Here is a 26,127-nt window from a genome sequence, read left to right on the forward strand (position 1 = left end):
CTTTCTTTCTTTCTTTCTTTCTTTCTTTCTTTCTTTCTTTCTTTCTTCCTCCTCCCCTCCCTCCCTCCCTCCCTCCCTCCCTCCCTCCCTCCTTCCTTCCTTCCTTCCTTCCTTCCTTCCTTCTTCTGCTCTTGTTTTTCCAGGTTTCTCTGTGTAGCCCTGGCTGTCCTGGAACTCATAGAGATCTACCTGCCTCTGCTTCCCAAGTGCTAGGATTACAGGTGTGTACCACCATTGCCCTGCTTAATATCCTTTCTAATTTTGGTCTTGACCCATTTTTTTATTCCATAGTGAGTTGTTCAGTTTCTCTGAGTTTGTAAGTTTTCTGTAGTTTATGTTTTTTTTGTGGATATCCAGCTTTAATCCACAGTGGTCAGATAGGATGCAGGGTTTTACTTTGATTTTTCTTGTGTCTGTTGTGTCCAAGTATGTGTCATCTTTAGAGAAAGTTTCATGAGGTGCTGAATGGCTTAATGTTCTTCTGTGTTCAGCTGGAATGTTCTATAAATGTTTTTTAGGTCTCTTCGGTTTATAATATCAGTTATTTCCAGCATCTCTCTGGTTAGCTTTTATCTAGATGATCTGTTTCTTGTAGAAGTGGGGTATTGAAGTCACCCACTACAGTGTGTTAAGGTCAGTATGTGATTTAAGTTGTAGTAGCATTTCATTCATGGACTTGGGTTCCCTTGTCTTTGATGCATACGTGTTCAGAATTGCAATGTCAAGACAAAGCAGCATGTTATTGCTGAGTAGAGGTGGTCCTTGTACTGCTGGGAGGTTCGGGCCACCGCCAGGGTGCCTCACCTCTCACTGCCCGCTAGGATTGTGCCACTGCCTGGTCCACAGGCAAGGACCTCAGTGTGGAGCTGCCACTGTTGCTGCTATTTGAGCTGGTCCTCGGGCTCAGGGGAGGTGAGCATGGGCGTTGCCCATGGGCTACAAACACGAAGGTTGTGCCCAGGGTACTGGCAGCGTGGCTGGTGCCGAGGGCAAGGTGGTTTGGTGTAGAGCAGCCTGGAGATTGCACAGGTAGTAAGTACCCCATGACATACAGCCTTTCCACACCATCACCCTGATTCTGAGCAGCAAGATATCTTAGATGAAGAATGGTTCATTTTCTGAGTTAAGTCTCTTTGAAAATCTTCCGTGATCTGTGCTGCAGCTGGAAGCCATGTTGATGTCCACACCCTGTGCTTCCACTGGGAACCATGTCTGTCTGCTGTCAGTTGCCATGGGCAGGGAAGCTTCTTTTGACTGCAAACCCATAACTGAGAATGAGAGACTTTGAAGGCTGCTATGTCAACCCTTCCCACCCCCATAAAAAAAAAAAAGTCAGACATGAAGCTATTGAAGAGAGTCTGTTAAAAAGTGTGATGAATATGTTGAAGTGTAGCTCTTCACAGCTCATGGCTTCTGATGGGGGTGGGAGGTGGGATGGAAGGATGCAGTTTTCTTCAATAGACTGGGCACTGGGATTTTAACCGTGCTTCAGTGAGTATATGGGCAACACAAATTACACTTGGTGTTTATTTTTTATTTATTTTTTTTTGTTTCTTGGTTTTGGGGATGGAGGGCATGAGGGTGGGAGGGTTAGGAGAGGAGGGTGGACTTGGGAGGAATGGAAGCAAGTATGATGGGGTGCATTGTATGAAATTCCCAGATAATTAATAAAAAGAATTGCAATTTCTTCTTATATTTTTTCTGTGATGAGCATGTAGCGTCGTTCCTATCCCTTCTGATTAGGTTTGGTTTGAAGTCTATTTTGTAAGATATTAATATAGCTACCCCAGCTTGCTTCTTAGGATGTGGTGACTTGAATGAAAATGGCCCCATAGGAAATTGTAGTAATAGTAGGTATGGTCTTTTTGGAGAGGTGTGCCGCTGGAGGTTTCAGAAGCTCAAGCCAGGCCTAGTGTTGCTCTCTCTTTCTGCTGCCTTTGGATCCATATGTAGAGCTTTTGGCTACCTCTCCAGTACCATGTCTGCCTGTGTGCCACCATAATGGACTAAACCTCTGAACTGTAAGCAAACCCCAAGTAGATGCTTTCCTTTATATGAATTGCTGTGGTCATGGTCTATTCACAGCAATAAAATCATAAGGAAGACAGTATATATGTTTGGAATATCTTTTTTTCCATCCTTTTCTTCTGAGGTGTGATGTCTATCCTTGATGTGAAGGTGTATTTCTTGGATGTTGCAGAAGGATAGCTCCTGTTTTACAGTCCATTCCCTTAGTCTGTGTCTTTTTTATTGGGGAATTGAGAACATTGATATTGAGAGATATCAATAATAATGTTTTTGATTCCTGTTATTTTGTTGTTGTGGTGGTGGTCGTTTGTGTGTGTGTTTACCCTCTTTTGATTTGCTGGTCTGGAATTTCTTATTTCTTCTGTTTTCTTTGGTGTGGAACTCTTTAGGTTGGAGTTTTCCTTCTGGTGCTTCTGTAGGGCTAGATTTGTAGAGAAATATTGCCTAAAGTTTTTTTTTTTTTTTTGTCATGGGATGTCTTATTTTCTCTTTATATTTGCTGGGTATAGTAGGCTGGGTTGGCATCCATGGTCTTAAGGAGTCTGTAGGACCCTTCTGGCTTTTAGAGTCTCTCTTGAGAAGTGGGGTATAGTTCTTACAGACCTGCCTTAAAATAGTGATTCTTTTCTTTTCCAAATTTCAATGTTTTTTTCTTGCTCTGTACACTTAGTGTTTTGATTATTATGTGCAGAAGTGCCTTCTTTTCTGGTCCAGTCTATTTGGTGTTATGTATGCTTCTTGTACCTTGAGAGGCATTTCCTTTTTTAGACTAGGGGGATGTTCTTAGGTTAGGGAATGTTCTACGATTTTGTTGAAAGTATTTTCTGTGCCTTTGACCTGGATTTATTCTTCTATTCTTCTTTTTGTCTGTCTGTCTTTTCTCTTTCTTTCTGTTTTCTTTCTTTTTTTTTTTTTTTTTTGAGTCAAGAACTCACATTGTAAACAAGGCTGGCCTTGAACTCAGGGATCCACTTATATTTGCCTAATTGCTGGGATTAAAGGTGTGTTCCATCACTGCCTGGTTCTTCCTTACTTTAGTTCTATTATTCTTACATTTGATCTTTTCATAGTGTCTCAGATTTCCTAAGTGTTTTGTGCCTGGGTGTTTTTTTTTTTTTTAGTTTAACATTTTCTTTGACCTGCATATCCATTTCTTCTGTCATATCTTCTGTGCCTGAGCTTCCCTCTTCCATCTCATGTATTCTGTTGGTGAGGCTTGCCTCTGAGGTTTCTGTTTGAGTTACTAAGTCTTTCATTTGCAGATTTCTTTCAGTTTGGGTTTTCTTTATTTATTTTATTTCTTTAAGGTCTTGATCTGTTTTATTCATTTTTCCTTCACTGTTTATGTTTTGATAGATTTCTTTATTTCCTTTCCTTTTCTTTTTCTCTTTCCTTCCTTCCTTCCTTCCTTCCTTCCTTCCTTCCTTCCTTCCTTCCTTCCTTCCTTCCTTCCTTTCTTTCTTTCTTTTCTTTCTTTCTTTCTCGAACTTAGATGCTTCCCAAATGTTGGGGTTAAAGACATGCTCCATCACTGCCCCACTTCGATGGATTCTTTAAGGAATTTCTTTGTTTCCTTCTTAAGGACCTCTATCATATTCATAAAGGCTATTTTAAAGTCTTTGTTTTGTGTTTCAGCTATGTTGTAATAATACTCAGGGCCTGCTGTGGTAGTATTACTGGGCTTTAGTGGAGACATGTTGTCCTGGCTGCTATTATGTTTTATATTGGTGTTTTGGCATCTGGGATTGGGAAGATTTTAATTCTGGGTGCTTATATCTGGACTTGTTTTGGTTGAGTGGGTGTTTTGTTCCTTGCTTTCTGTTGCTATCTCTTTTCTTAGAGAATGGTGGCTGTGTGTTTCCTGGTAGCCAATTCTTCTGGGATCCTGATAGGTGTCGTCACTGGGGGTTCTGGGTAAACTGTGCTGGGAGCTGACTCTTAGGATAGGGATGGTAGCCACAGGTGGGAGGAAGCAGGGCATTCTGCCAGGATCTGCTTAGTCCCCTGAGAATGGGTTGGGGGCAGAGTATGAGGAGAGGCTACAACAGGTAGTCTGCGACAGAGCTGGGAACTGGACATGGGGGAGCGGAGGGAGAGAGAAGTTCCTGTTTCACTTGCTTCTTTGGCAGGCTTGGCTGGGGGGTTCTCAGAGAAATGCCTGCTGGAGTTGGGGGCTGGAACAGCAAGAGTGGCGAGGCAGGTGGGTGAAGATCCTCATGCTCTGCTGAGATGGCGGCAGAGAGGAGAGGGAGTCTGAAGCAGGGTGGTCTGCTGCGGAGCTGGAGCTGAGGCTGGGGAGGGAGAGGTGAAGCTCTGCAGTTAGGCTACCTACTTCCTGGCCAGAGTAGCCTGCGAGTTCCCTGGAGATCTCTATGAACCCCCTTTTTTTTTTTTTTTTTTTTTGAGGCAGGGTTTCTCTGTGTAGTCTTGGCTGTCTTGGACTAATTTGTGTAGACCAGACTGTCCTCGAACTCACAGTGATTGCCTCCTCAAGCGCTGAGTTTACAGGCATGGACCACTGCACCCGGCTAATATAAACCGCCTTAAAATTATATATATATAATATAATTTATTACAATTTATTCTCTTTGTATCCCAGCTGTAGCCCCCTCTCTCATCCTCTCTCAATCCCACTCTCCCTCCCTCTTCTCATCCCATGCTCCTCCCCCAGTCCACTAATAGGAGAGGTCTTCCTTCCCTTCCCTCTGATCCTAGTCTATCAGGTCTCATCAGGAGTGGCTGCATTGTTTTCCTCTGTGGCCTGGTGAGGCTACTCCCCCTAAGGGTGAAATGATGGAGCCAGCCACTGAGTTCATGTCAGAGACAGTCCCTGTTCCCCTTACTAGGGAGCCCACTTGGACACTGAGCTGCCATGGGCTACCTTTGTGCAGGGATTCTAGGTTATCTCCATTTGTTATCAACCAATGGTGTTTGGTTGGAGTATCAGTCTCAGAATAGACCCCTGTGCCCTGATTTTTTGGTTCTGTTGCTCTCCTTGTGGAGCTCCTGTCCTTCCCAGATCTTTCTATATCCCCCTTCTTTTGTAAGATTCCCTGAACTCTGCCCAAAGTTTGGCTATGAGTCTCATCATCTGCTTTGATACCCTGCTGGGTAGAGTCTTTCAGGGGCACCTCTGTGGTAGGCTCCTGTCCTGTTCCCTGTTTTCTCCCTCTTTTAATGTCCATTCCTTTCTGATGTTTGCCTTTCTGAATGAGGATTGAGCATTTTATCCAGGGTCCTCCTTCTTGCTTAGCTTCTTTAGGTGTACAGATTTTAGTTTGGTTATCCTATATTATAAGTCTAATATCTCCTTATAAGTGAGTATATACCATGTGTGCCTTAACCGCCTTTTTTGTACTGAAGTGTTGATTTGTCCATGGTGACATCCATGTGTGTGCGTGTCTGTTTGTTAGACAGGCTTCTCCTTTCAATCCCTTTAGCCCTTTGAAAGTTTTCCCACATCTGATGGCTCCGTATCTCTAGCAGTGCCGATTGGTGTAGTTTTCTCTTTAGGACTTCTGTTGACCAAGAGACTTGCTCTTGCAGCAGGGGCCCCTTGGACAAGAAGGAGCTTCTCGGCACATGGCAGTCCCCATTGACTTCTGTTGAGAGTCATTTGCATTTGTCTTCATCTCTTGCAGGTGTCTCAGCAGTTGGGCACCCTAGGAGCTGCCCAGTGAATAGCTCACTGCTATTTTTGTGACATTGAGAGACAGGGTGAGCTTCTGGAATGTCCACGCCTCTAGATGGGATGACACAGCCTGGGTCTCTTCCTTTCTGGCTCTGTTCTCCCCTCCCAGCCCACCTCTCTAGCCTGCCACTGACTACCCCCAACTCCCTTGAGATTTTTGGAGCAAACCCCTGACCCAGCAATTCTAATGAGCGAGGACTGCACCGGGCTAGAATCTGCAGTCTGCCCCTGCGCCTTGGCCAGGACTCCATCTCTGTCTTGCACCTTCATATCTTGCACAGTCTTGTGCCCCCATGTGGTGTTCATGTGGCTTCCTTCCCTTGTACAGTGAGGATGCTTCACCTATCACTTGCTGGGTCTTGGAGCTGTTGTCCTTTGCTGGACATAGCTTCCTTCTGCAGAGGTTAGGCTCCTCCCCTGTACCTCAGGACTTATCCATGTCTTTCCCTGGGGGTCTCTCACCCGTTCTCAGTAGATGGGGTCCCCATCTTTTTTTGTTTTCTTCCTAATGTCTGACGACAGGTGTCATTCAGTGTGTGTTGTATATTTGGCACTGGTGCCTTTTCATCAGAAGCAGCTCTGTTCTGTTTCGTTTTGTTGGATATTGTGTTTCTTAAGGGCAGGAGCACTGTCATCCCCTTCAGGTGCCCTGTATTTCTACAGGACACAAGGCATTTACTGCTTCTTAGCTGTCTGAGCTTGGACAAGGAGACATTAAGTAGACTGAGCTCTCCATTTTCCTCGTCAGGATGATGAGCTTGACCTTCTCCTCTCCTGAGACAGGGACTTTGCCCCAGAATTACAAGACAGCACAGAGTGCAGACAGGACTGACAGCCTCACAGCTGCCTCTGCACTTGACAGGAGCTGCTCCGTGTTTCTGTCATACTCACGCATGCAGACACACACACACACACACACACACACACACACACACACACACACACCCTAGTCAATGGCGGTTATTGGTGGCTGTCACTCATCTCCTGTGCCTGGGTCTGGGGTGTGTTTGCATCTGCATCTGTTTGGACATCTTTCTTCAGATGCCTAAGGAAATCTCAGAGAGACCCTGTGGAGAGTCCTGCCTCGGCAGTTCTCCCCTTCTTCTCTTCCTCCCCTCCTCTCTTTCCTGGTTTACACTTTTAAGACCTATTTGCTTTTAAACCTACCTGTGTTTGCTATACTCAGTCCTCATGTGATTTTTCTAGAAAGAGTGCCATGTTTGCACGTGTGTACTCAGATGCTTAGTCCTATTATTGAAGGCTCTTTTAACACACAGATATGAACTATTTAAATACAGTTCTACTGTACTGGGCTACACAGGCTGCTAGGGGTAAAGGTTTCATCTTTTTTCTTTCTTTCTTTTTTTTTTTTTGAGACAGGGTCCCTCACTGGTATTTGGGGCTTGCCAATTAGGCTAGGCAGGCTGGTCAGGGATCCCTCTGTCTCCTTCTCCCAGTGCTGGGATTGCAAGGCACACCAACATGTCAGCTTTTCACCTGAGCCCAGAAGATTGAACTCAGGTCCCATGCACACTTGTACAACGCACACTTTGCTGAGCCCAGGGCTTTTGTTTGCTTTGCCTTTTAAGGGATTGGGTGGATGGGTATCTTGTTTTGCTATTATACACACACACACCATGGTGGACATATGTCTGTCTTTGGCTTTGTAGCTGGAGATAGGTTTACCCACTGAGGCCTAATTAGGTCATCAGTTCTGAACATTTGCCTGCTCTTTAGGCACACTGCCAAATTGCCCTCTGATAGGAGTGTTCTGATTACATTCTGGTGGCAGCACCCCAATCCGTTACACACTGAGTGCCTTGCAGTTTATTTTCTTGGTTATTCTAAGTTTGCTTATTTTTTCAGTGTTTGCAGATGAATCTCTTCCAGATGAGCCCCTTTAAGTGGTCCTATTTGGACTGCATTTGGTTTTCACTGAGACTTTGATGGGTGTTGTCAGAAAGCAGCATCTTGCCTGTTGTACAGGTGAGAAGCAGCTGCTCAATCCTCCAGGACAGAGCCAGCCCTCAGCTAAATACGCTGAAGAAAGACTCCTGTGTGCTAAGGATCTGTGTGCCACCCACCTGGACACAGTAGACCTGGACAGCAATGAAGAGCTTAAAAGGGTTAGGCTAGATCCCGAGAGTTTATTGTGTTCTAGCCTGAAGCTGCAACTTCATGAAAATCTGTGTTGACCATGTTAGGATGTGCCTCCTTAGCATGATTTAAACTTAAAACTGTTGTTGGAGGCCTGAGAAATGATTTTCCCGAAAGAGGCTTAGCTTCTGGTCCACACATGTGGATTAACAGTAGCTTGGGAGATGGGCTTCCAGACCACGTGTGTGACTTAACCATAGTGTGGAGCTTGACTCTCCCTGTCCTCCTTTTTCTTGTTGACTGAGCCAGTGTTTCTTCCTTCCCCATATTACAGACCCACAGCAGCCATTACTGTGCCCTGCATTAGTGGGTGTATGTATTCAGTGTTGGGGAGTCCGAGGTACTGTGTGCTCCTACACACTGTTCTTTCTAAGAATAGCCTTCCTTTTCTTCCAGAATGGCAGTCTGGAAGAATAGATATATCTTTGGTGGCTGATCCCGCATTTACTTCCTGATAAATTATGAGTCAGGTTGATAAGGGCCAGCAAGGCTGAGTGCCAGGACATGGGTCTGAACTACTTGGAAAAAGAAAGGCCTTCCACAGCCGCCAGTGTTGGTGGAGAAGTCAAAGCCACCGATGCAGCCACATCTTCTCGGGGTCTATGACGGGAGCCCCCACGAAGTCTGGCCTGGCTGTCTGGAGGCCTGGTGAAGGCTCAATGGCCTTGGCCTAGACTGCTGGGTTCTGTGAGCCAGCAGTCTCCTAGGAAGAAGGCTGAGTCCCTGGAGGAGCTATGTAGGAAAAGCTGCCCCCTCCTCAATGTCAGTGCCTGTGCCCTCATTGAGTCCCTCTGTCACATGACACATGCTGCCGGGCATCCTGGGAGGTGTTGTTCCAGCCGAGCTAAGTGGACAAGGGTGAAGATTTAAAATTCTGGTGTGACTCTCAAGTTTGGAAGCTGGAGATAAATCCCCACACGTTTTGCTCCCTCTCTAGCTTATTTGATGTTTTACTTGTTTATGTTTTTTTTTTTATTTTCATTTTTTTAATTTAGCAGACAGCTTTTAGTTTGGTTTCTCCTTGGCAAGTTTGTGATTGCAGATGTAGATGGGTTACAGGGGAGGGCGGTGGTGACCATCCTTGCCTGGATTGAAGAACACGGTCTGATGTTCCCGGTAGACTGGGAGACACTGGGAGAAACTCGGGTCCCTGGAGAATCTTTTGCTGGCCTGTGCAGTGGGTGGGAATTTGAAATCTGGAGTGCAGCTCCAGGAGTCTTTTCGAGCTGGGTGCACAGGTTCCAAGTGAGGAAGGAGAGGAGGCACCAGCAGGACCTGCTCTAGCGCTCTCCTGTCTTCCCTCTTGAGGTAAGGAGCTATGTTGCCTGTGGCCTTGGGCACATTCTTTGAGCTCAGGTCCTGGGCAACCCGTGGGGGTGTGTAGTCTCCACAGGTGGATATGTGGTTCCAGAGTGTTCATGGGTGGAGCACGGACCCCACAGGACCTCTCATGTCCCCAGCTCTGTGGGCTCTGTGCTTGGTGGGAGATATCTGGGAGGGCAGTGCAGGCGTTTATGCTGGGCATCTCAACCCGGAGAATGTGGTTTACCTCCTCTCTTGAGAAAAGAAGGAAGGCTTGAGTCAGGGTCTTAGGGGATGAGCGTGGGTCGTTCTGGGCTGGGGATCCAGGACAGCATGAAGAGATCGAGGTTTGGGACTTTGTTCATTCCTTTCTAGTCACATCCGTGTCTCCCAGTCTCCTCTGCCTTATGCTGGGGACCCAGGCCAATCTCACTTTCCCTCCCCAGCCTGATTTTGTAATTTTATTCAAGAGAGACTTAGCTTTGAGGGCAGTACTTATATTCGAAAGATGATTGTCTGCCATCACTCTGACATGCTGGCCTCCCTCTGGAGCTGTGGTGTCGATGTCTTCTCCGGGCTAAGACCTCGGAGAAGCAGGCAGCGCCAGAGGTGGGCACCGCAACCTGAGGAATGGGCCGTGGTGAACAGAAGGTACTGAGGGGCCATTCCTACCGAGGCCTTGTCTGAGTCTTTCCCAATTCTGAAAGCCAGCCCCTTTCCTTCCTCCCCAGTCACTGTTTACGATATAAAATGCCTGCAATTGCCACTGTTGCCCTGGTCACTTGTAGAGAAATTCTGCATTCTTTCATGACCCTGCCTCCGTGGGGCAAGACAGCTAAGCTGTTGGTTCGTGGCTCACTGAGATCGCTCATGCTTTATAAGCTCTCTATGACGTGATACTCATAGTCAGGGATGCAGCCTAATTGTTTTTATTGAAGAGGAAGCGGCCATGCAGTCCTGCATTTACTGATCCTTGGGCTTCCGCTGTCATCTGTCTGGACGGTTGGGGGATGAACCAGACCCAGAAGTCACTCTGTCTCCACCTCTACGCACCCGGATCCAGAGCAGCTTTATGAACAATGTCTTTTTCTCTTCGTCTCCTATGATTCCGGGCATTTTAATTTTATCTATTTATTTTAATTTTCATAGCGTTGAAGCAGGAATGTATCGCTTTACAACATTTTGGTATCTGAGGGGGGTAGAAGATAATGCGACCAGAGTATCTGTAAGCCTGTAAGCAGTGTCCTGAAGTCTACAAGCAGGACTGTGGGTTGGAGCAGCCCACGCTGTGTTTTTGGTCCAGTTCCGACTTCCCACAGGAATGTTTACCCTTAGCTCCATCTGGCAATCTGCGGTGTGAACCGTGGCCGGACACAAAGAGCAAGACTTTCACACTGTTATCACAGCGTGTGCGTTTTCCAGCATGTGGTCTCCACCCTCGCATTTTCTCCCTGTACAGTGTATATGGATTATTCGAAAGTTTTAATTGGCTATATTTTGATTTTCACCTGGATAGGGGAGAAAGGGAGATGTGCGTATGAGTTGTTCCGGTGTAAAGGATCCTGGTGGGAGTTCTTCAGTCAGGGGCTGGAATTTGTTGCTCTCACCGTTGATAAGCCCCCTTTGTTCGGAAACAGACAGAAGGAACCCAACGGAACCATGCAGAAGGGAGTTGGGGGGCACGAACTTCCTGTGATTTCTGTGTTGAAGAGATAAATGCCACGCAGTACAACGTAATAGGTATCTTCTAATAAAGGACATTCTTAGCGGGGAAACCAGAAGTGCAAAATACTGAGGCAAAGAAAAACTACCAGGACGTCAAAAATCTCGAATGTTTTAGTGGTTTTACCAGTGACAGGGAATTATAAATTGTCAAGTTCTAGGTGAACCAAAAGAGAGTATTCCAGGGTGGTGTCAAAAGAGTCTCCCGCGCCTTCCAGATGGGGGCTGCTGAGGTCTGTGCCCGGCAGCAAGGAACACGTCCCTGGTGCTGTAACCTGGACCACCATCTGGGTTACATGTCCCGTGCCTCAGACTCTCTGGTCTAGGTCTAGAACATAGCAAGCCATCCTAAGAGCGCTCAGGCACCCTGAGGTCTCCTTGACATAGTTTAAGTCATTCTCCAGCTCAAACCAACAGGGAGCTGAAGGTGAGGGTTTCCTGGGGCTACAGAAATCACACGCAGGCCCTACCTTGTTCTGGACTGTTCTCAGGCCTGCCCGAGCCAGCTGGAGCAGCTGCTGTTTCACCTCTAGCTCCTGTGTATCTGTTCAGGCTTCCCATCATGCAGGTGGGGGTGGGGGAGGGCTGGCCGCTTCTCACCCAGAACATCCTTCTAGGATCCTACCTTTCTGCCAGAGAATTACCCTGCCCAGCAGTAACAAAAAGGGCAATATAAGAGATAATGGGCATGGTCTTATTGCATACAGGAGCGATTCTTCATGTCTGAACTCTGTGTGAACTCCGGATGGCTGAAATCCCCAGACAGCCCAACGTGGCCGATCTAGCTCAGGAAGCACTTGTTAAATCAGCTGCCCTTCTTTTTTCTGGCTTTGTTTCCTCATCAGAATGTGAGGTTTAATACCTCTCTTGTCATTATTCAGATGTGAGGTCTAGAGAGTGTGTACACTCTGTGCTGTGAGCGAAGGGACAACAGGAGCAAGGCACTGTTGGTCAGGTCTGTTTCTGACTTCCAGGAGCGTGTGATGATATGCGCTGCTCTCAGACTGCAAAATCTTCCGGCTTCCTGTTCCGTGGCTGTCCACGTTTCTCCTGGGGTCAGTGAGTGACATAGGAGGAGATGCTGAGTTTATAGGGAGAGACAGTGAGGAGTTTTGTTTGTTTGTTTGTTTTTTTAGTCAACTTGACACCAGCTAGAGTTATCTGGGAAAAGGAAACCTCAGCTGAGAAAATACCTCAATGCGATTGGTCGGTAGGCAGTTCTAAGGGGCGTTGTCTTGTTCAGTGATTGATTGGGGAGGGCCCAGTCCACTGTGGGCGGCACCACTCCTGGACAATTGGTCCAGACTGAGCAATCCATGGGGAACCAGCCAGTAAGCAGCACTCTCTAGGCGCCATATCAGTTCCCACCTCCAGGTTCTTCTTTGAGTTCTTGCCTGGGCTTTCTCTTCCTGATTGAGGGCTGTAAGGTAAAATAAACTATTTCCTCCCCAAATTACCTTTGGTCACGGTCTTTTTCACATCAGTAGAATCCTAACGAAGACAGGGAAGGAAGCTTGATCTTCATGGGAGAATGCGTGGGCTGTGGTCTTTGCAGTTGGCAGGTGACGTTTCCTCTGCTCTCCTGCCTATTCCATTCCTCGGCTCTCCCAAGTCTGATTTCAGACTGTGGAATCCAAAAGTCAGTTTAGCTGGAGGATTATCCGAGTGATGCGGACGGGCGGCACCCAGTGCTTCGGAAGCACTGCGGCCTTGTACTAACCCCTGACAGTGGCACGCTGTCCTCCAGCCTAGAGACCCACCCAGCCAAGGATGCTACCAGATAAGGGTGTCACCACCGAGCTGGTGTCTGTGCAGGATTTACACAGGTGGGAACAGATGGAGAGCCTTTATTTTTAGCTCTTCCTGACTCTCTCATCCTTAAATCTTTAACTGACTGATTTTCTTTTTCTTTTTATAGTGTGCATGCATGCTTGCTCATGCGCACATGTCCAAATGAATGTGTGCGTACATGCATGCTTGTGGTAGTCTGAGGTCGACTCAGGAACTATCCACTGTGATTTTTGAGACAGAGCCTCTTAATGGTACTTGGGGCTTGCCAATTAGTCTCTCTCTTTTTTTAAATATTATTTTATTTTTAATTATATGTACTCGTGTCTTTGCGTGGCTGTGTATACTCAAGTGCAGTGGCTACAGAGGCAGTTTGGATCCCCTGAAGCTGGAGTTGCAGTGGTTGTGAGCTACCTGATGTGGGTGCTGGGAATGGAACTTGGATCTTCTTCAAGAGAAGAGCTTATTCTTAACCGCTGAACCATCCCTCCAGCTCCTCCAATTAGTCTTGATCTGCTGGCCGGTGAGCCCCTGAGGGTTCACGTGTCTCAGCCTCCCCAGCCCTGGGGTTATGGGTCCACACCACTACCCTCAGCTTTTTTATGTGGATGCTAAAGATTGGATTCAGGTCCTTATGTTTGTGTGACAAGCACTTTACCAACTGAGCCATTTCCCTAGACCTCCAACCTATTTTCTTTTAAAACATTCATCTTAGCGCTTTTGGGGGCTAGGCCTCAGAAGGATTCAATCCATAGCATGATCTGTCTTTTTCCTGTTCTAGTTTGTCCTTGCTGTTCCAGCCTATGTCATCCCATTCATTCTTGGGGTGCTAGTCACTACCCACCAGACTGGTTTTCATGCCCCCAAAAGAGGTTAGTGTAGCTTAGGGTGTCATATGCTGTCCTGTTGCCAGGTTTAAAGTGGCTGTGGCGTAGACATGGAGGCCCAGCAGCTTTGGTGACCAGTGCCCGTGTCTTGTTGGCTTTATACTCACCTAGGACGTCCTGGCAGAATGCAGTTACCTTGGGTCATGAGGCTATCAACTGTTGCTGATCTGCTGCTTCAGTGATCTCAGAGAGAAAAGAGGTATCAGCTTAGGCTCATTTGGATATTATTATAAAAGTGGATCACAGTAACTTAAAATTAATAGTGTTTATTGATTTCTAAGTAGTAGGTATCGATTTTTAGCTGTTAAAAAGCACACAGAGCCTATTTCTTTAGAAAGCTCAGGCTTCATTTCCTGGCTGCCTGTACAGACAGCCTTTTCCAGTGGGGAAGACTTGCCCTTAGCTCTTAGGTGCCTCCCTGTTCCTTCCAGGGCTTCCGGGACACCTGTGCTGCACTACAGACTGTAGCACCGCTTGTGTGCTGGCCTTAGGCCACTTGTCCGACTGCATCCCGAAGGTGCGTGGCACATAAGAAATGCCAGGCTCCATAGAAGGCTGATATGGAAAAGTGTCCTACAGCTGACGAGTGAACCTGACCGTCTCCCAGTGCCCACACTTGAACATGCATCTGTTCCTCCCTACCCATCGTTACCCTAATATTTCAGTCTTATTTTGTCCCTTTCCAGGGAGCTTTTAGTGGCACCAGGGAGGCCACAAAAATCCAGGGACTTGTGAGTTTGTGTGTCCAATCCAGAGCTACAGCTTGGAGCACAGTGTTTTTGTGGGCTCTGATGAACAGACCAACCCTGTTTAAAGTGGACAGTGTGGAGGTTGTGGTCATGTGCAGAGAGAGTGCATGTTGCTAGGGCACCAATGTCCCAGAAGCCATAAAGATGCAGGTGAACCTAGGAGCAGGGTGGACATCTGGGGTGGCAGCAGAGACTAGCCCTGCCACCTGAGGTGACCCAGTGTTTTGAGTGGTAATGCCTTACTCTGTGCCTCATGATCCGACTCCCTCCGTTCCGATGCTGCATGTTCTGCCAATGAAGTTCATAGCATGAGTACCACCATGGATGGGTTCTTATCATACACCCAAATGTTCAGCCCTGACCTGCCTCCAAGCAGCCGGGCATGAGGATTCATTTCTTTCACCCGCCTCCTGTTTTTCTGTTGATAAACTCCTCTGTCTTTCCTCAGAGGAGGATGCAGAGAGAAGGTGACCACCCTTTCCTTGCCAGGGCCTCAGTGTTCGAAGAGTGCCTGTGTGTAGCTGTCGAGTTCTCTCTCTCTCTGCACCCTCACGCTCACAGGCCATGACAGCTCTCACAGTTGAGGTCAGCAGCTACTGAGAGGCCTCTTTAACAAGGTGGATGCTGAGGCGGTGGGGGGGAAGGGGGAGGAGGAAGAGGAGGATGGGGAGAGGGAACGGGAGGGAGAGAGGGGGAAGGGGAAGGGAAGAAGGGAGAAGGAAGAAGGAGGAAGGGACTTGAATGGAGAGGTGACTTTCGTAAGTGTTGCCAGAGGTCTCATCTCCTCCTCCACTCTGCTGAGCTACAGAACAGAATGGCATAGCTGAGGCCAGGTGGCCCGGCTGTTGAGAAGTGTCTGCTGGACACTGTTATAGCTTGTGGTCTCCTTGTCTTAAAATTAAGATGTCTGTCAGAGATGCTGAGTGCCCTCCAGGATGTGACTCAGGGCTGTCATTTTTAGTTCACCTGTGTCACCTTGGGGAAGAAAACCAAGCAGCTGCAAGAGAAGTTTTGATTCAAGGAACATCACAAAATGAGTTATACATCAAAGACAATGGTTTGTTATGAAGAAAAGCTTATTAAAAACGGTAATTACAGAAAAGGTCAATAGAGGCATAAATTAAAAACATCTTTGAAGATTTATGATGGGGGTTTAAGAGTGGAGCTCCTGGTCCGCTCAAAATATACTTTGTTATTTAAAACAACAACAACAACAAAAAATTGTTCACGTTTTTTACAGAGTTAGATGGTGGTTTGTGACCTTTGAGTGTCAGCTTCCAGCTGAAGGCTGTCATCTCCCAGTGTCTTACCTTTTCATCCCGTGCTTCTGGTTTTCGTCAAGGGTGGCATATCATTTTTCTGTTCTTAGAAGCTTAAACTTCTTGGAGTCACCTTGTCCTGTTCTTCCACATCCTCTGTTGTCATGGTATGGTCAATCTGATGCCTCAGCCTCTGTCCTCTGGGATGCCTCCTCTTCCCTGCTTTGTAGTCACAGCCCTGAGTTAGAGACCTCCAGCCCCGTTCCTTGGATCAGAGCAGTGGCCTCTTAACATCAGCTCCCATCCCCTGGATCTGCTTCTTCTAGCCATTGTTCACAATGAAGCTGGAGCCATCTCCTTGGCATGTGAGCCAAGCGTGCTGCCTAGAAGCTGCAGCAGCCCCTCACCTGTCGAGGGCCCCATCTCAGACCATCATTTTAGCTTAATTTCATATGTTCCCAGCCATCCCTTGGACACTATATTTATCTTAGGCAGCCTCTGATTCTCAAAGCATATTGTGTGGTTTGCACGCTGTTCCTGTGGTAGTAGGCCCAGCTCTTGTCCTTCCTCCATTAACTAAGAACTCAGTAGTGTCTTCCTCTCCATGCCATGTTTTTGCTACTTCTCATCATTTTGCTAGGTCCCATCTGATTTCCTCACGAGCCTGTGGGCTTTCTGGGGACCTTTGAACTTACCTCACTGGGCAGTGTGTTCACCCAGGAAGTGGCCCATACACGTGGAACTAAGCTATGTTTACACTGTCTTTCCTCAAATTGTGTCTTCAACTGTATTAAGCGAGACTCTACCAGGCACATAATGAGACAGAGATGGCAGGATAGTGTGCTGTTCTCCGAAGATCCCGAACGAGTTTGAATAACACGAAGTGGGGCAGTGCTCAGTACTGACTGGGTGCTGAACGACGTGTGGAGTAGCGGGAAGGAAGAGAGTGTGCCCCACGCATTAGAGACAAGAGGCGGAAGGCACGTGGACTTGGGAGGGGCTTTTCACACTTAATTTCCTCCCCCACAGGTCAGGAGAAGCTCTGGCTCTTCTTAGCCTGGCTCCAACAGAGACGGTGATCTTCACTTTTGACAGCGAGGGGGGGGGCGGGGGACAGGGATGTAGGCCAGGTGTTCAGCAGCGCCTGGCTTCGTGACAGAAGCAGGAAGCCAGGACATTGCAGGTCAGCTGCTCATAGGAAACAGAGAGGAAACTTGGCATGGGGCAAGGCTATGAACTTTACCTCATTCCCCAAGGCTCCACGTCCTAGAACTTTCCCATCCCCAAATGGCCACCATCCGGGGACCAGGTTTTCAAATACACGAGCCTGTTGGAGTCAACCACTGCACCTGTCTTAACTATAACATAGTTATTACACCAAGGTTATTAAAAACCTTTCAGAATTGCTGCTGTACATACTTGACTCAGTTTACATTTTGTCACAGTCCTGTGGTTTTACCTGACCAGAACTTCATTGCAGATGTGCAGATTTTTGTTAGTTACTGAGTCTTTGTCAGGCATTTTCTCCTATGCGGTGCTATAGTAAAAGCTCTGGAGAGCTTAAAAGTTTTCCTAGGTAGCAGTTTAAATGGATAATTATGTAATAAGCTGACAGCTTAACATAATTGCCTTTCATTTTGGTGGAATGAGTTTGTGTACTTGAAAGGAACATAGAGGAATATCGAATCTCTTGGTAGCTTGAAGGATTACTTATCAGGGACTCCAGCCTGTCGCCATGTAGATAAGTGAAAAGCAGATGTAAAGAGATGTCCGAGGGAGGCGGTTCACGTGGCTCCACGCATGTTTATCTGATCTCGTCAGCATTCTGTTAGAAAAAGGCTTGTTTTCTTGTTTTCCTGACAGGTCTTAGGTGCCTCCCTGGCTGTTGTATTATTAATCTTTGTTGTGGTGATAGGTGACTTTTTCCTTCTTTAAGGGTGGCCTGTCCTGCTGCAGAGGGGACATGTAGGTTGCCAAAGTCAGGGGTGGTGGCATTTTCCTAAGCTGAGGCAGGAGGATTGTGAATTTAGGGACACCTGGGACTATGGATTGAGACTCTCTGTGTGTGTGTGTGTGTGTGTGTATGTGTGTGTGTGTGTGTGTGTGTGTGTGTGTGGTGTCTGTCTGTCTCTCTGTCTGTCTGTCCATCCGTCCATCTATCCCTTATTTCTGGGGAGCTGATTTGAGTTTCTCTCCTAAAGGTTTATAATTAGTTTTACAAACCAACTTTTTTACATTAATTAATTAATCAGCCAATTAATTTTTTGTACATATGCACATGCCTTCATGCTATGGCATGTATGTAGAGGTCAGAGAGCAGCTTTGTGGAACCAGTTTTCTCCTTCTATCATGTTGGCTCCAGGATCTAGTCTAGGCCATCACAGACTTGGTGGCAAGAAACTGACTTTGATTTGATCTCCTCATTTTATAATTCGTTGATTATTTTCTCTGTACTTAGAGTATAATTTTATTTACTTCCTGAATTTTACAGTGGGTAATTAAATAGTTGATTTTGGACTCTTTATTTTTTCCTAAGGATCATTTTAAAATGTAATATTTAATTAATTCTTTTAGAATTTTATAGTATATTTTGATTATATTCACTTCCTCTTCTCCACTCCAACTCCCTAGCCCCCTGACTTCCTGTCCTTTGTTGTTGTTTTTTTAAAATCACCCATTGAGTTCAATATATATATATGAGAACTGTATACTCGTGGGTGTGGGGCCAGCCACTTGAAGTGTGGTCTACCTGCTAAGGACTAAATCCTTAAAGAAAACAGACTATCCCTTCCCCTGAAGCCCTCAGTTGACAATAGCTCCTCAGGGCTGGGTATTTATCAGGCCTTCTCTGCTCCACGAAGAAACTGATTGACTTGACATTGTAGGTATAGACAGCTGCTGTGAGTTCATGAGTGAAGTGGGCCTGTCATACCCCGAAGTCACTGATTTACTCCGCTCCTTTCTGACCTGTGACCCTTAAAATCTTCCCACCCCTCTTCTGTGATGGTGCTTAGGCCTTGGTGTGTGTAGCTGTAACATAGATGCCCCATTTGTGGCTGAACAAGCCATTGACTCTTATTCTCTTTGCGCTGACCAGTTGTGAGTTTCTGCATTAACTACAATCACCTGTGTATAGAAGTTTCTCTATACACAGAGGACTGTAGTGGTCTGAATAAGAATGACCCTCCCATAGGCTCATATATTTGAATGCTTAGTTGTCAGAGAGTAGCACTGTTTGAGGATCAGAAGGATTAGGAGGTGTGGCCTTATTGGAGTAGGTCTAACCTTGTTGGAGGAAGTGTGTCACTAGGGATAGGCTTTGAGGTTTCAAAATTCCATGTCAGGCCCAGTGTCTCTCTGCCTGTGGATTTAGATGTACCTCTCAGCTACTGTTCCTGTGCCTGCCTGCATGCTGCCATGCTTCCTGCCATCGTGATAATGAACTAAATCTCTGAAACTGTAAGCAAGCTTCCAACTGAATACTTTTTTTTTTTTTTTTAAATAAGAGTTGCCTTGGTCATGGTGGTGCTTCACAGCAGTAGAAGAGTGACTAAGACTCTTAGGACTGAATGCTGCATTAATCTTCATGGTATGAGGCATTAGAAGGCAGTTTGATCATGTGTACTCAGCAGAATGACAGTAGGAGGTTCACTCTGGGGACTGTGAGCTCTCCACCCATGGCTTCTTGGCCAGATGACCTGTGCCAGCCATGTTCCCTCCTGTGGTGCTTTACTCTAACCGGAAAGTGTTAAGTCACTCCACTAGCATTCTTGCCACTCTTGTACCCATCAGAACATCTTGCCACTTGGGTTATTGTTGTAGCTCACAGGTGCACGGCGGTCAAGACCATTGATGACCCTGCTGACCAGCGGCCTACGTGGCGCCGTCTAGTACTGTGAAAGCTAGCCAAGAAGAAAGAAACCTCCTGGTCAGTACAATCTTGATTTCTTCTTGTCTGAGTGACCAGGTGTGTAGTGTCTTTCTCAGTCAAGTCTTAATCTCAGATTCTGGTGGGTAACAGGAACAATGATGATAGATTGTATTGTTTTGGGACTTTCTGGGACACCCTGACCAATAGGTTGAAGAAAAGTCATTTACTCTCACAACAGGTGCTGGTGCTTTTGTTTGGCAAGCTCTCTGTCTTTTGGATGGAAGTTGTTACCTGTGTAGGGTAATGCCAGTCCATCAATCCTTCCTTCCTTCCTTCCTTCCTTCCTTCCTTCCTTCCTTCCTTCCTTCCTTCCTTCCTTCCTTCCTTCCTTCCTTCCATCTTTGAAGCTTTTGAAATAGTATATTTCCATGTAGCCTTTTAAACCTCCTAAGTGTTAGTTATTGCTTTGCCACTCCATCCTTTGTCCTACCTTCTCCTCCCTCTCTCCACCTAAACCTCCCTTCTCATTATTCCTCTTCCCTTTTGTATCACCCTCTGCTGTCCCACTCCATTAAGATATGTCTTTCCCCCTCTCCACCAATACCTCTTTCCTACCGTCCTGGCTTCCACAGGTTTAATGCTAAGAGCCACATGAGTGAGAGCAGCTGATCTTTGTTTATCTGGGTCCGAGTTGACTTGCTAGGCGTGCTGTCTTCCAGTTTCATCCATTTACCTCAAGATTTCACAATTTCATTTTTCTCTATAAGTGAATAGAATTCCATTGTGTAATTTTTTTTTTTTTGAGAAACAGCCACACCCCTTCCATAGCAACTGTACCAATTTGCACTCCCACTACCAGCACACCAGGGTTCCTTTTTCCCTGCATCTTCTGCAGTGTTTGTTGTCTTTTGTTTTCTTAATCCTGACCATTCTCATTGTGGTAAGATCAAATCTCAAAGTAGTTTTAATTTGCACTCCACCCCCATGGCTAAGAGTGGCGAACACTTAACAAAATATTTTTTACCCAATTGTATTTCTTTCTCCAAGGACTGTTTGTTCAGTTCCACAGCCCACTGTTTAATTGGGTGGTTTGTTTTCTTGTTTAGCGTTTAGCTCCTTGTATATTCTAGGCACTAATCCTCTGCTGGTATACAGCCGGCACAGCTTTTCCCATTTTCTAGACTGCCTCTTCATTTGATGAAGTTTCCTTTGCAGCACAGCCTTTTAATTTCCTGAGGTCCACTTGTGGATTGTTGGTCCAGTTTCCTGGGCAACTGGAGGTCTAGTCAGAAAGCCTTTACCTGAGCATGTATCCTGAAGTGTACTCCTGCGCTCTTCTAGAAGTTTCAGAGCTTCAGGTCTGACATTGAGCTCTTTGATCCATTTGGAATCGATTTATGTGCAGGGGAGAGAGAAGAAGCAAGTTTCATTCTGGTTCACATAGATATCCAGTTTCCCAACACTGTCTTTCTCCAATGTGTCATTTGGCTATGCAGTTTCTGCTCAGGCGCTTCCAGGCATCTTGAATTTTACATGGTGTGTGTCTTAGTCACCGTTCTATTGCTGTGAAGAGGCACCACGACCAAGGCAACTCTTATAAAAGAAAGCATTGAACTGGAGGCCTGCTTACAGTCTTAGTGGGTTCGTCCATGATTATCATGGTGGGAAGCAGACAGGCATGGCGCTAAAGAAACAGCTTTACATGCTGAACCATAGCAGCAGGCAGGTGGGGTGGGGGAGAGACACAGAGACACAGAGACACAGAGACACAGAGACACAGAGACACAGAACCAAAGAACCAATCCCGGCTGACACTCATGCAAACCACCCCATTGTGCTTCTATTTCCATCCAGCAGAGGATTTAAAAAATGCCGCTTCTGTTTCACCTGAAAGTGGATGTGTGTATTTTATGGGTGTGCATGTTTGTGTGTGTGCCCGTGGGAGTGTGTATGTGTATGTGTGTGAGTCTTGTGTGTTTATGTGTCTGTGGGAGTGTGACTTGTGAGTGTTGAAATGCCCGTGGGAGCATGTGTGTCCTGTGTGAGTGTGTGCGTGTGACTGGTGGGTTTGCACAGGAATTCTGCTTGACTTGGGCATTTAGGGACTTACAGCTCTGCTGTTCTGGATCCCTATTTTAATATTGTTATGGGTAGAGAATATACTCAGCACGACTTCAGCCTTTTAAAGTTTACGGAGACTTGTTTATGGCAGGATGTGCGGTGCGTCGCAGTGACCCGCCCACGGAGCTAAAAAGTATTTGGACTCTCCAGTGATGGCTCTAGTGGTCCATAAATGTCATTTCAGTGATGTTTGCTGTTTCATCAGCCTTGTCTATGTTCTTATTGATTTTAATTATTTTAACAAAGGGATGATAAAACTGCCAACGTTAGGAGAATTATGAGACGTCCCCTTTGTTTCTTCCCTGTTTATATTTGAGGCTTACCGCAGGTGCTAAGGGATGCTGTAGACATTAAAATGGTGTGAAGCAGGTGAATATATCTGCCAATTTACGTGCTGACTTTTCTTGAGACAGAACAGTTAAAACAGTTATAATGAAAATCCCTAATACGCCATTTTAATTCCCTCCTCGCGGGTGCCCTGGCTCACCACACTCTTCATCATGCTTGCCTTTGCATCCTTTGACCTTCATGCCCTCCCCACCCCCAAGGGTAGAACCATGGAGTCATTCTTTCCCCCTTGACTATGTAGCATTTTCCTGGTGTTTCTGTCTTGTTTCACTCAGCATAATGTCTAGGTCCACCCATACTTTAGCACATGGCAGATTGTCCTTTTTAAAGCCAAATAGTATTCCAGTGTGCTTTTATTAGCCACTTATTTAGTGTGTGTGGTGTATGTATGGATGTGTGTGTGTGTGTGTGTGTGTGTGTGTGTGTGTGTGTGTATTCAGAGGCTAAAGATTTACATTGTTTCCCATCTTATTTGGTTTTGGGTGTAGAAAATCAAGTCTGGAGCTGTCTGACTGGTTGGCTGCTAAAGCCCTAGGCATCCTCCCATAACCATCTCCCCAGTGCCAGAATTACAGGAGTACTCTGCCATCCCTGTTGTTTATTTTTTAAAGATTTTGAATGCATTTACGTGTGCATCTGTATGAGTGTATATCATGTGTGTGCTGTGCTCATGTACAGGCCAGAAGAGGTCATTGGATTCTCTGGACTTGGAGTTCTAGATGGCATGAACCACCTGACATGGGTGCTAGGAATCTAAATTCTGGTCCTGCGGTACCTCCCCAATCCTGCCTCAGTGTACTTTTTATCCACACTGCATTCTCTATATCTACAGTCCCCACCTTTAGGTTGATGACTTCATTTCTGAGGGTCTTCCGCCCACAGGAGGGTCTCATGTGCATGTGACTGGGTGTGTGTGTGTGTGTGTGTTTTTAAATTTTTAAAATTTTTATTATTATTATTATTTTTAAGAGGAACCATGTTGTTTTCTGTGGTACTATGCCAACCTGGAGGCCCATCAGGTAGTGCAGTGGCATTTGCTTTTCTCTCTACCCTCACCATGCCACTAGCCGAAGCACCATTGATATTCCTCTGAACTTGGCTCCAATGTGAGATTTCAGGGTGCACCAGCTGCATCCACACCCTTCCCCTCCATCTTTCTTAGTCCTCACCCCCCTAGACTTGGGGAGAAGATGGACATCGTTCTTGCTCTCCTCTCCTTACTTAGAATTCTGTAGCTAACCTGTCAAATGCAGACGTGGCTGTCTCAGGTAATTACTTAGAAAGAACAAGAATCAGATGTGAAATCGTGTCTTCACACCAGAGCTAACTGTGGAAATGCCCAGTGGCCCGAAAACAAAAAAGTTTGGCAATCGTGTTTTCCTCTTATGAGGAATATTATAATCAGGTGATGGCTGGTTTTCATTTACAAAATGTTCTTTTATCTGTATAAATTTTTTAATTTCTGGGGGGTGGTGGTGGAAAATAGCTCTTAAGGATATTAGGTACTCTTCATTTGACTGGCATCATTATTGAAACTGCTGGTCGAAAGAAAATGATATATGTTGATTTTTGAGTGAGAGCAATGAAGGCATTATGAACCCCCATTCCCCACTGTGGGCTCTGAGAGAGTTAGGATTTATCATCCTGAAGCTTGGCTCATGTGGCAGATGCCAGGTGCCATGGGGCTTTGAGCATTCCACGTTGTAGTCTCATGGGCACCTGTGGCCAGACCTTACCCGGTGGCTCCTCTGTGGGACGTGAGAAGGCATCTCCCTTCCCCATGACCTTAAGACCTGACACCTCCCCAAGAGGATTTCTGACATCAGTGTATTTCAGATGGTTTCCTATACGAGTTATGGGAGGCACAGCATGGCAGTGGCTGGAAAGGAAAGCATATGTGACAGGGTGTCACCAGGCCCTGAAAGAGAGCACTGCTCTGCTATAGCCAGGGGAACCCATGAATATGGGGGTCCCCCCTTAGGAAGGCCCCTACAGGAAAATGTTGGCCTGAAGCAAGTAGCAGGGACCCTGATGGAAAGGCTCCTCGAGTGACATACCTTAGATCATCATGAGACAGTGCACGTATGTGCTGTCAGACACTGGGACTTCATGGGCATTGGGGAAAGGCATTTCCTTATCTAGTTGAGAAGTGTTTGCCAAGTGGCACAGGGCTGCTTGGTACTAACACTCCCAAGCCAGGCTTTGTTCCCAACATGGGGCAAATGAGGATATCTGCTTGGGGTCCTTGAGCCCTTTGGAAGACTATAAGTTGAAGGTTATTTGATCGCTCAAAGAACCTTTTACTTTTTTAAACTTTCATTTCTGTTTCTGATTATATGTGCTTGTAGCACATGTATGTAGGTGTCAGTGGAGTCCAAAAGAGGGTGTTGGATCCTCTGGAGCTGGAGTTACAGGTGATTGTGAGCCACCTGCCATGGATGCTGGGCACTATACTTGGGTCCTCTGGAAAAGCAGCAAGTGCTCTTAAACACTGCACCATCTCTCCAGTTCTGAAGACTGTTTTTCCCTCTGAGGATGAACACAGAAGTGATCCTTCTCATGTCTGCTTCCCACAGAGAACATCTAGATAGGGTTTTACCAACAGGGCAGTCCTTGCCTGGACTTTTAGGACTCGTGGTCCCCAGCCCGAGTGGCACAATCTGCCTACCATCTTGTGTTTCTCCCATTGCAGCTACAGTGAAGGTGTGCCCCGTGCTGGCATCTGCAGGTTGCTGCCAGGTAGCATGTCATCTTGTCCTCAGGGAGCTCACACCCTTTTGTAAGAAGGAGTCATTGCTTTTACCCTAGGGTAGCTAGGCTCCGGAGGAGGCATGCTTCCTGACAGAGTTGCACAGGGGCTGAGGAAGGCCCAGTTCTTGACTTGAACCCAGGTCCATCCCTTCTGATCTGATCGACTTTCTCTGGCAATTTTAAGAGGAAAGACTTCTCATAAGGCATGAGCTCCTTTCTCCCCTGTCCACCTTCTCTTAGGTCTTTAAAACACTGTAGTGAGAAAAATCACAGGTGTAGGGTCAAATGCTGGACCCTTAACAAGCTGCTTTCTCCTCTCGTCAGACTTCATGTGCAGTACTGGGAGGAAGAGACCATCTGCGCCCCCTTTGAGAGTCTTTTGTGTCCAATATCTAAACATCACCACCACCTGTGTCCTCTTTTCCTTCTCCAGTGACAAGGTGTGTGTGTGTGTGTGTGTGTGTGTAGCAGTGGTTGGGCAAAGCTCACTGGCAGCTTCGGAGACATTGGTTTGTGGCTGTTTGCTTCTATGTCCATCAAACGGACAAAGTGCAGCCTAGGCTTTGGGGGGAGTAGGCCTTGTGTGGTGCTTGGTGCTGAGTAATTGCTGAGAAATACCATTCAAAATGCAAGGGGCTTTGGTTCTGCCCACTGGCTTTACGGTGCTTGGTCAAGCTGTATTTCCCTCGTACTGAACACATCCTGAATGGTCATAGTTCAGTTTCCTCCTATTCACAGGGCCTTCAGGGCGGCAGCTGCTGATGTATCTCAAGGAACTGCTACCATTCCCTCACTGCTGACGGCAGCCTCCCTTATGGACCAGCCTGGATTGCTCCAGATCAAGCTGAACAGCGGCCACCCTTTTCAGCTTTGTCTGCTGAACCCACTGTCTGTCTGTTTTATCCTCAGAAAAGAAAGATGTGACTCAAAGCCTGGAGAACTACACAGCCAAGTGTCCCGGGACGATGGAGCCCATCACCCTCCCAGATGGCCTCACGCTGCCTCCCGTGCCGTTTACCAAGCTGCCCATTGTCAGGTGAGGTGGTGGGCAGGGTGTAGGGAAAGCTTCCAGGCTGCTCACGTGCAGGGCCCTTCAGAAGAGTCCTGCTTCTGCAGCTGGCCCTCTGGCTCATGACTTTAGTTTTTAAAAGTTGTTCTTTAATTTTTGAGACTTCCATATATGTATGCAAGGAAATATGAAAATATCAGCCCCCTTCCCATTTTCCTCCCCAACTCTCCCTGTATCCCTCCCACCCCCTACTCCCACCTGCAGTTTCATGGCTCATAACCTACTTAAGCTTGACCTCAGGACTCAGGAAAGTCGCTTACAGAACTGAGAGCAGTGGTGTTCTGTAGCTGCCGCGCTCCATGCCCGTTGTGTGGTAGAGCTGTGGACAGATGGGACCTTGCTGATTTCTAGTCCAGCGTGGAATGTGCCCAGGCCTGGCCATTT

General features: G+C 46.6%; 1 protein-coding gene across 2 annotated transcripts in view; it reads left to right on the top strand.

The window, feature by feature from the left end:
- Positions 1-26,127, top strand: part of Trappc9 (trafficking protein particle complex subunit 9) — a 448,636-nt gene that overhangs the window by 58,958 nt on the left and 363,551 nt on the right. For both annotated transcript variants that reach the window (XM_055626329.1, XM_055626330.1), the window contains one exon: positions 25,584-25,710. In XM_055626329.1, coding sequence (XP_055482304.1) covers positions 25,584-25,710 — 127 coding nt within the window. The remainder of the gene's footprint in view (positions 1-25,583; positions 25,711-26,127) is intronic.

Source organism: Psammomys obesus, unplaced genomic scaffold, assembly GCF_907164565.1.
Source record: "Psammomys obesus unplaced genomic scaffold, mPsaObe1.curated_primary_1811, whole genome shotgun sequence".
In the NCBI taxonomy this organism is placed as follows: domain Eukaryota; kingdom Metazoa; phylum Chordata; class Mammalia; order Rodentia; family Muridae; genus Psammomys; species Psammomys obesus.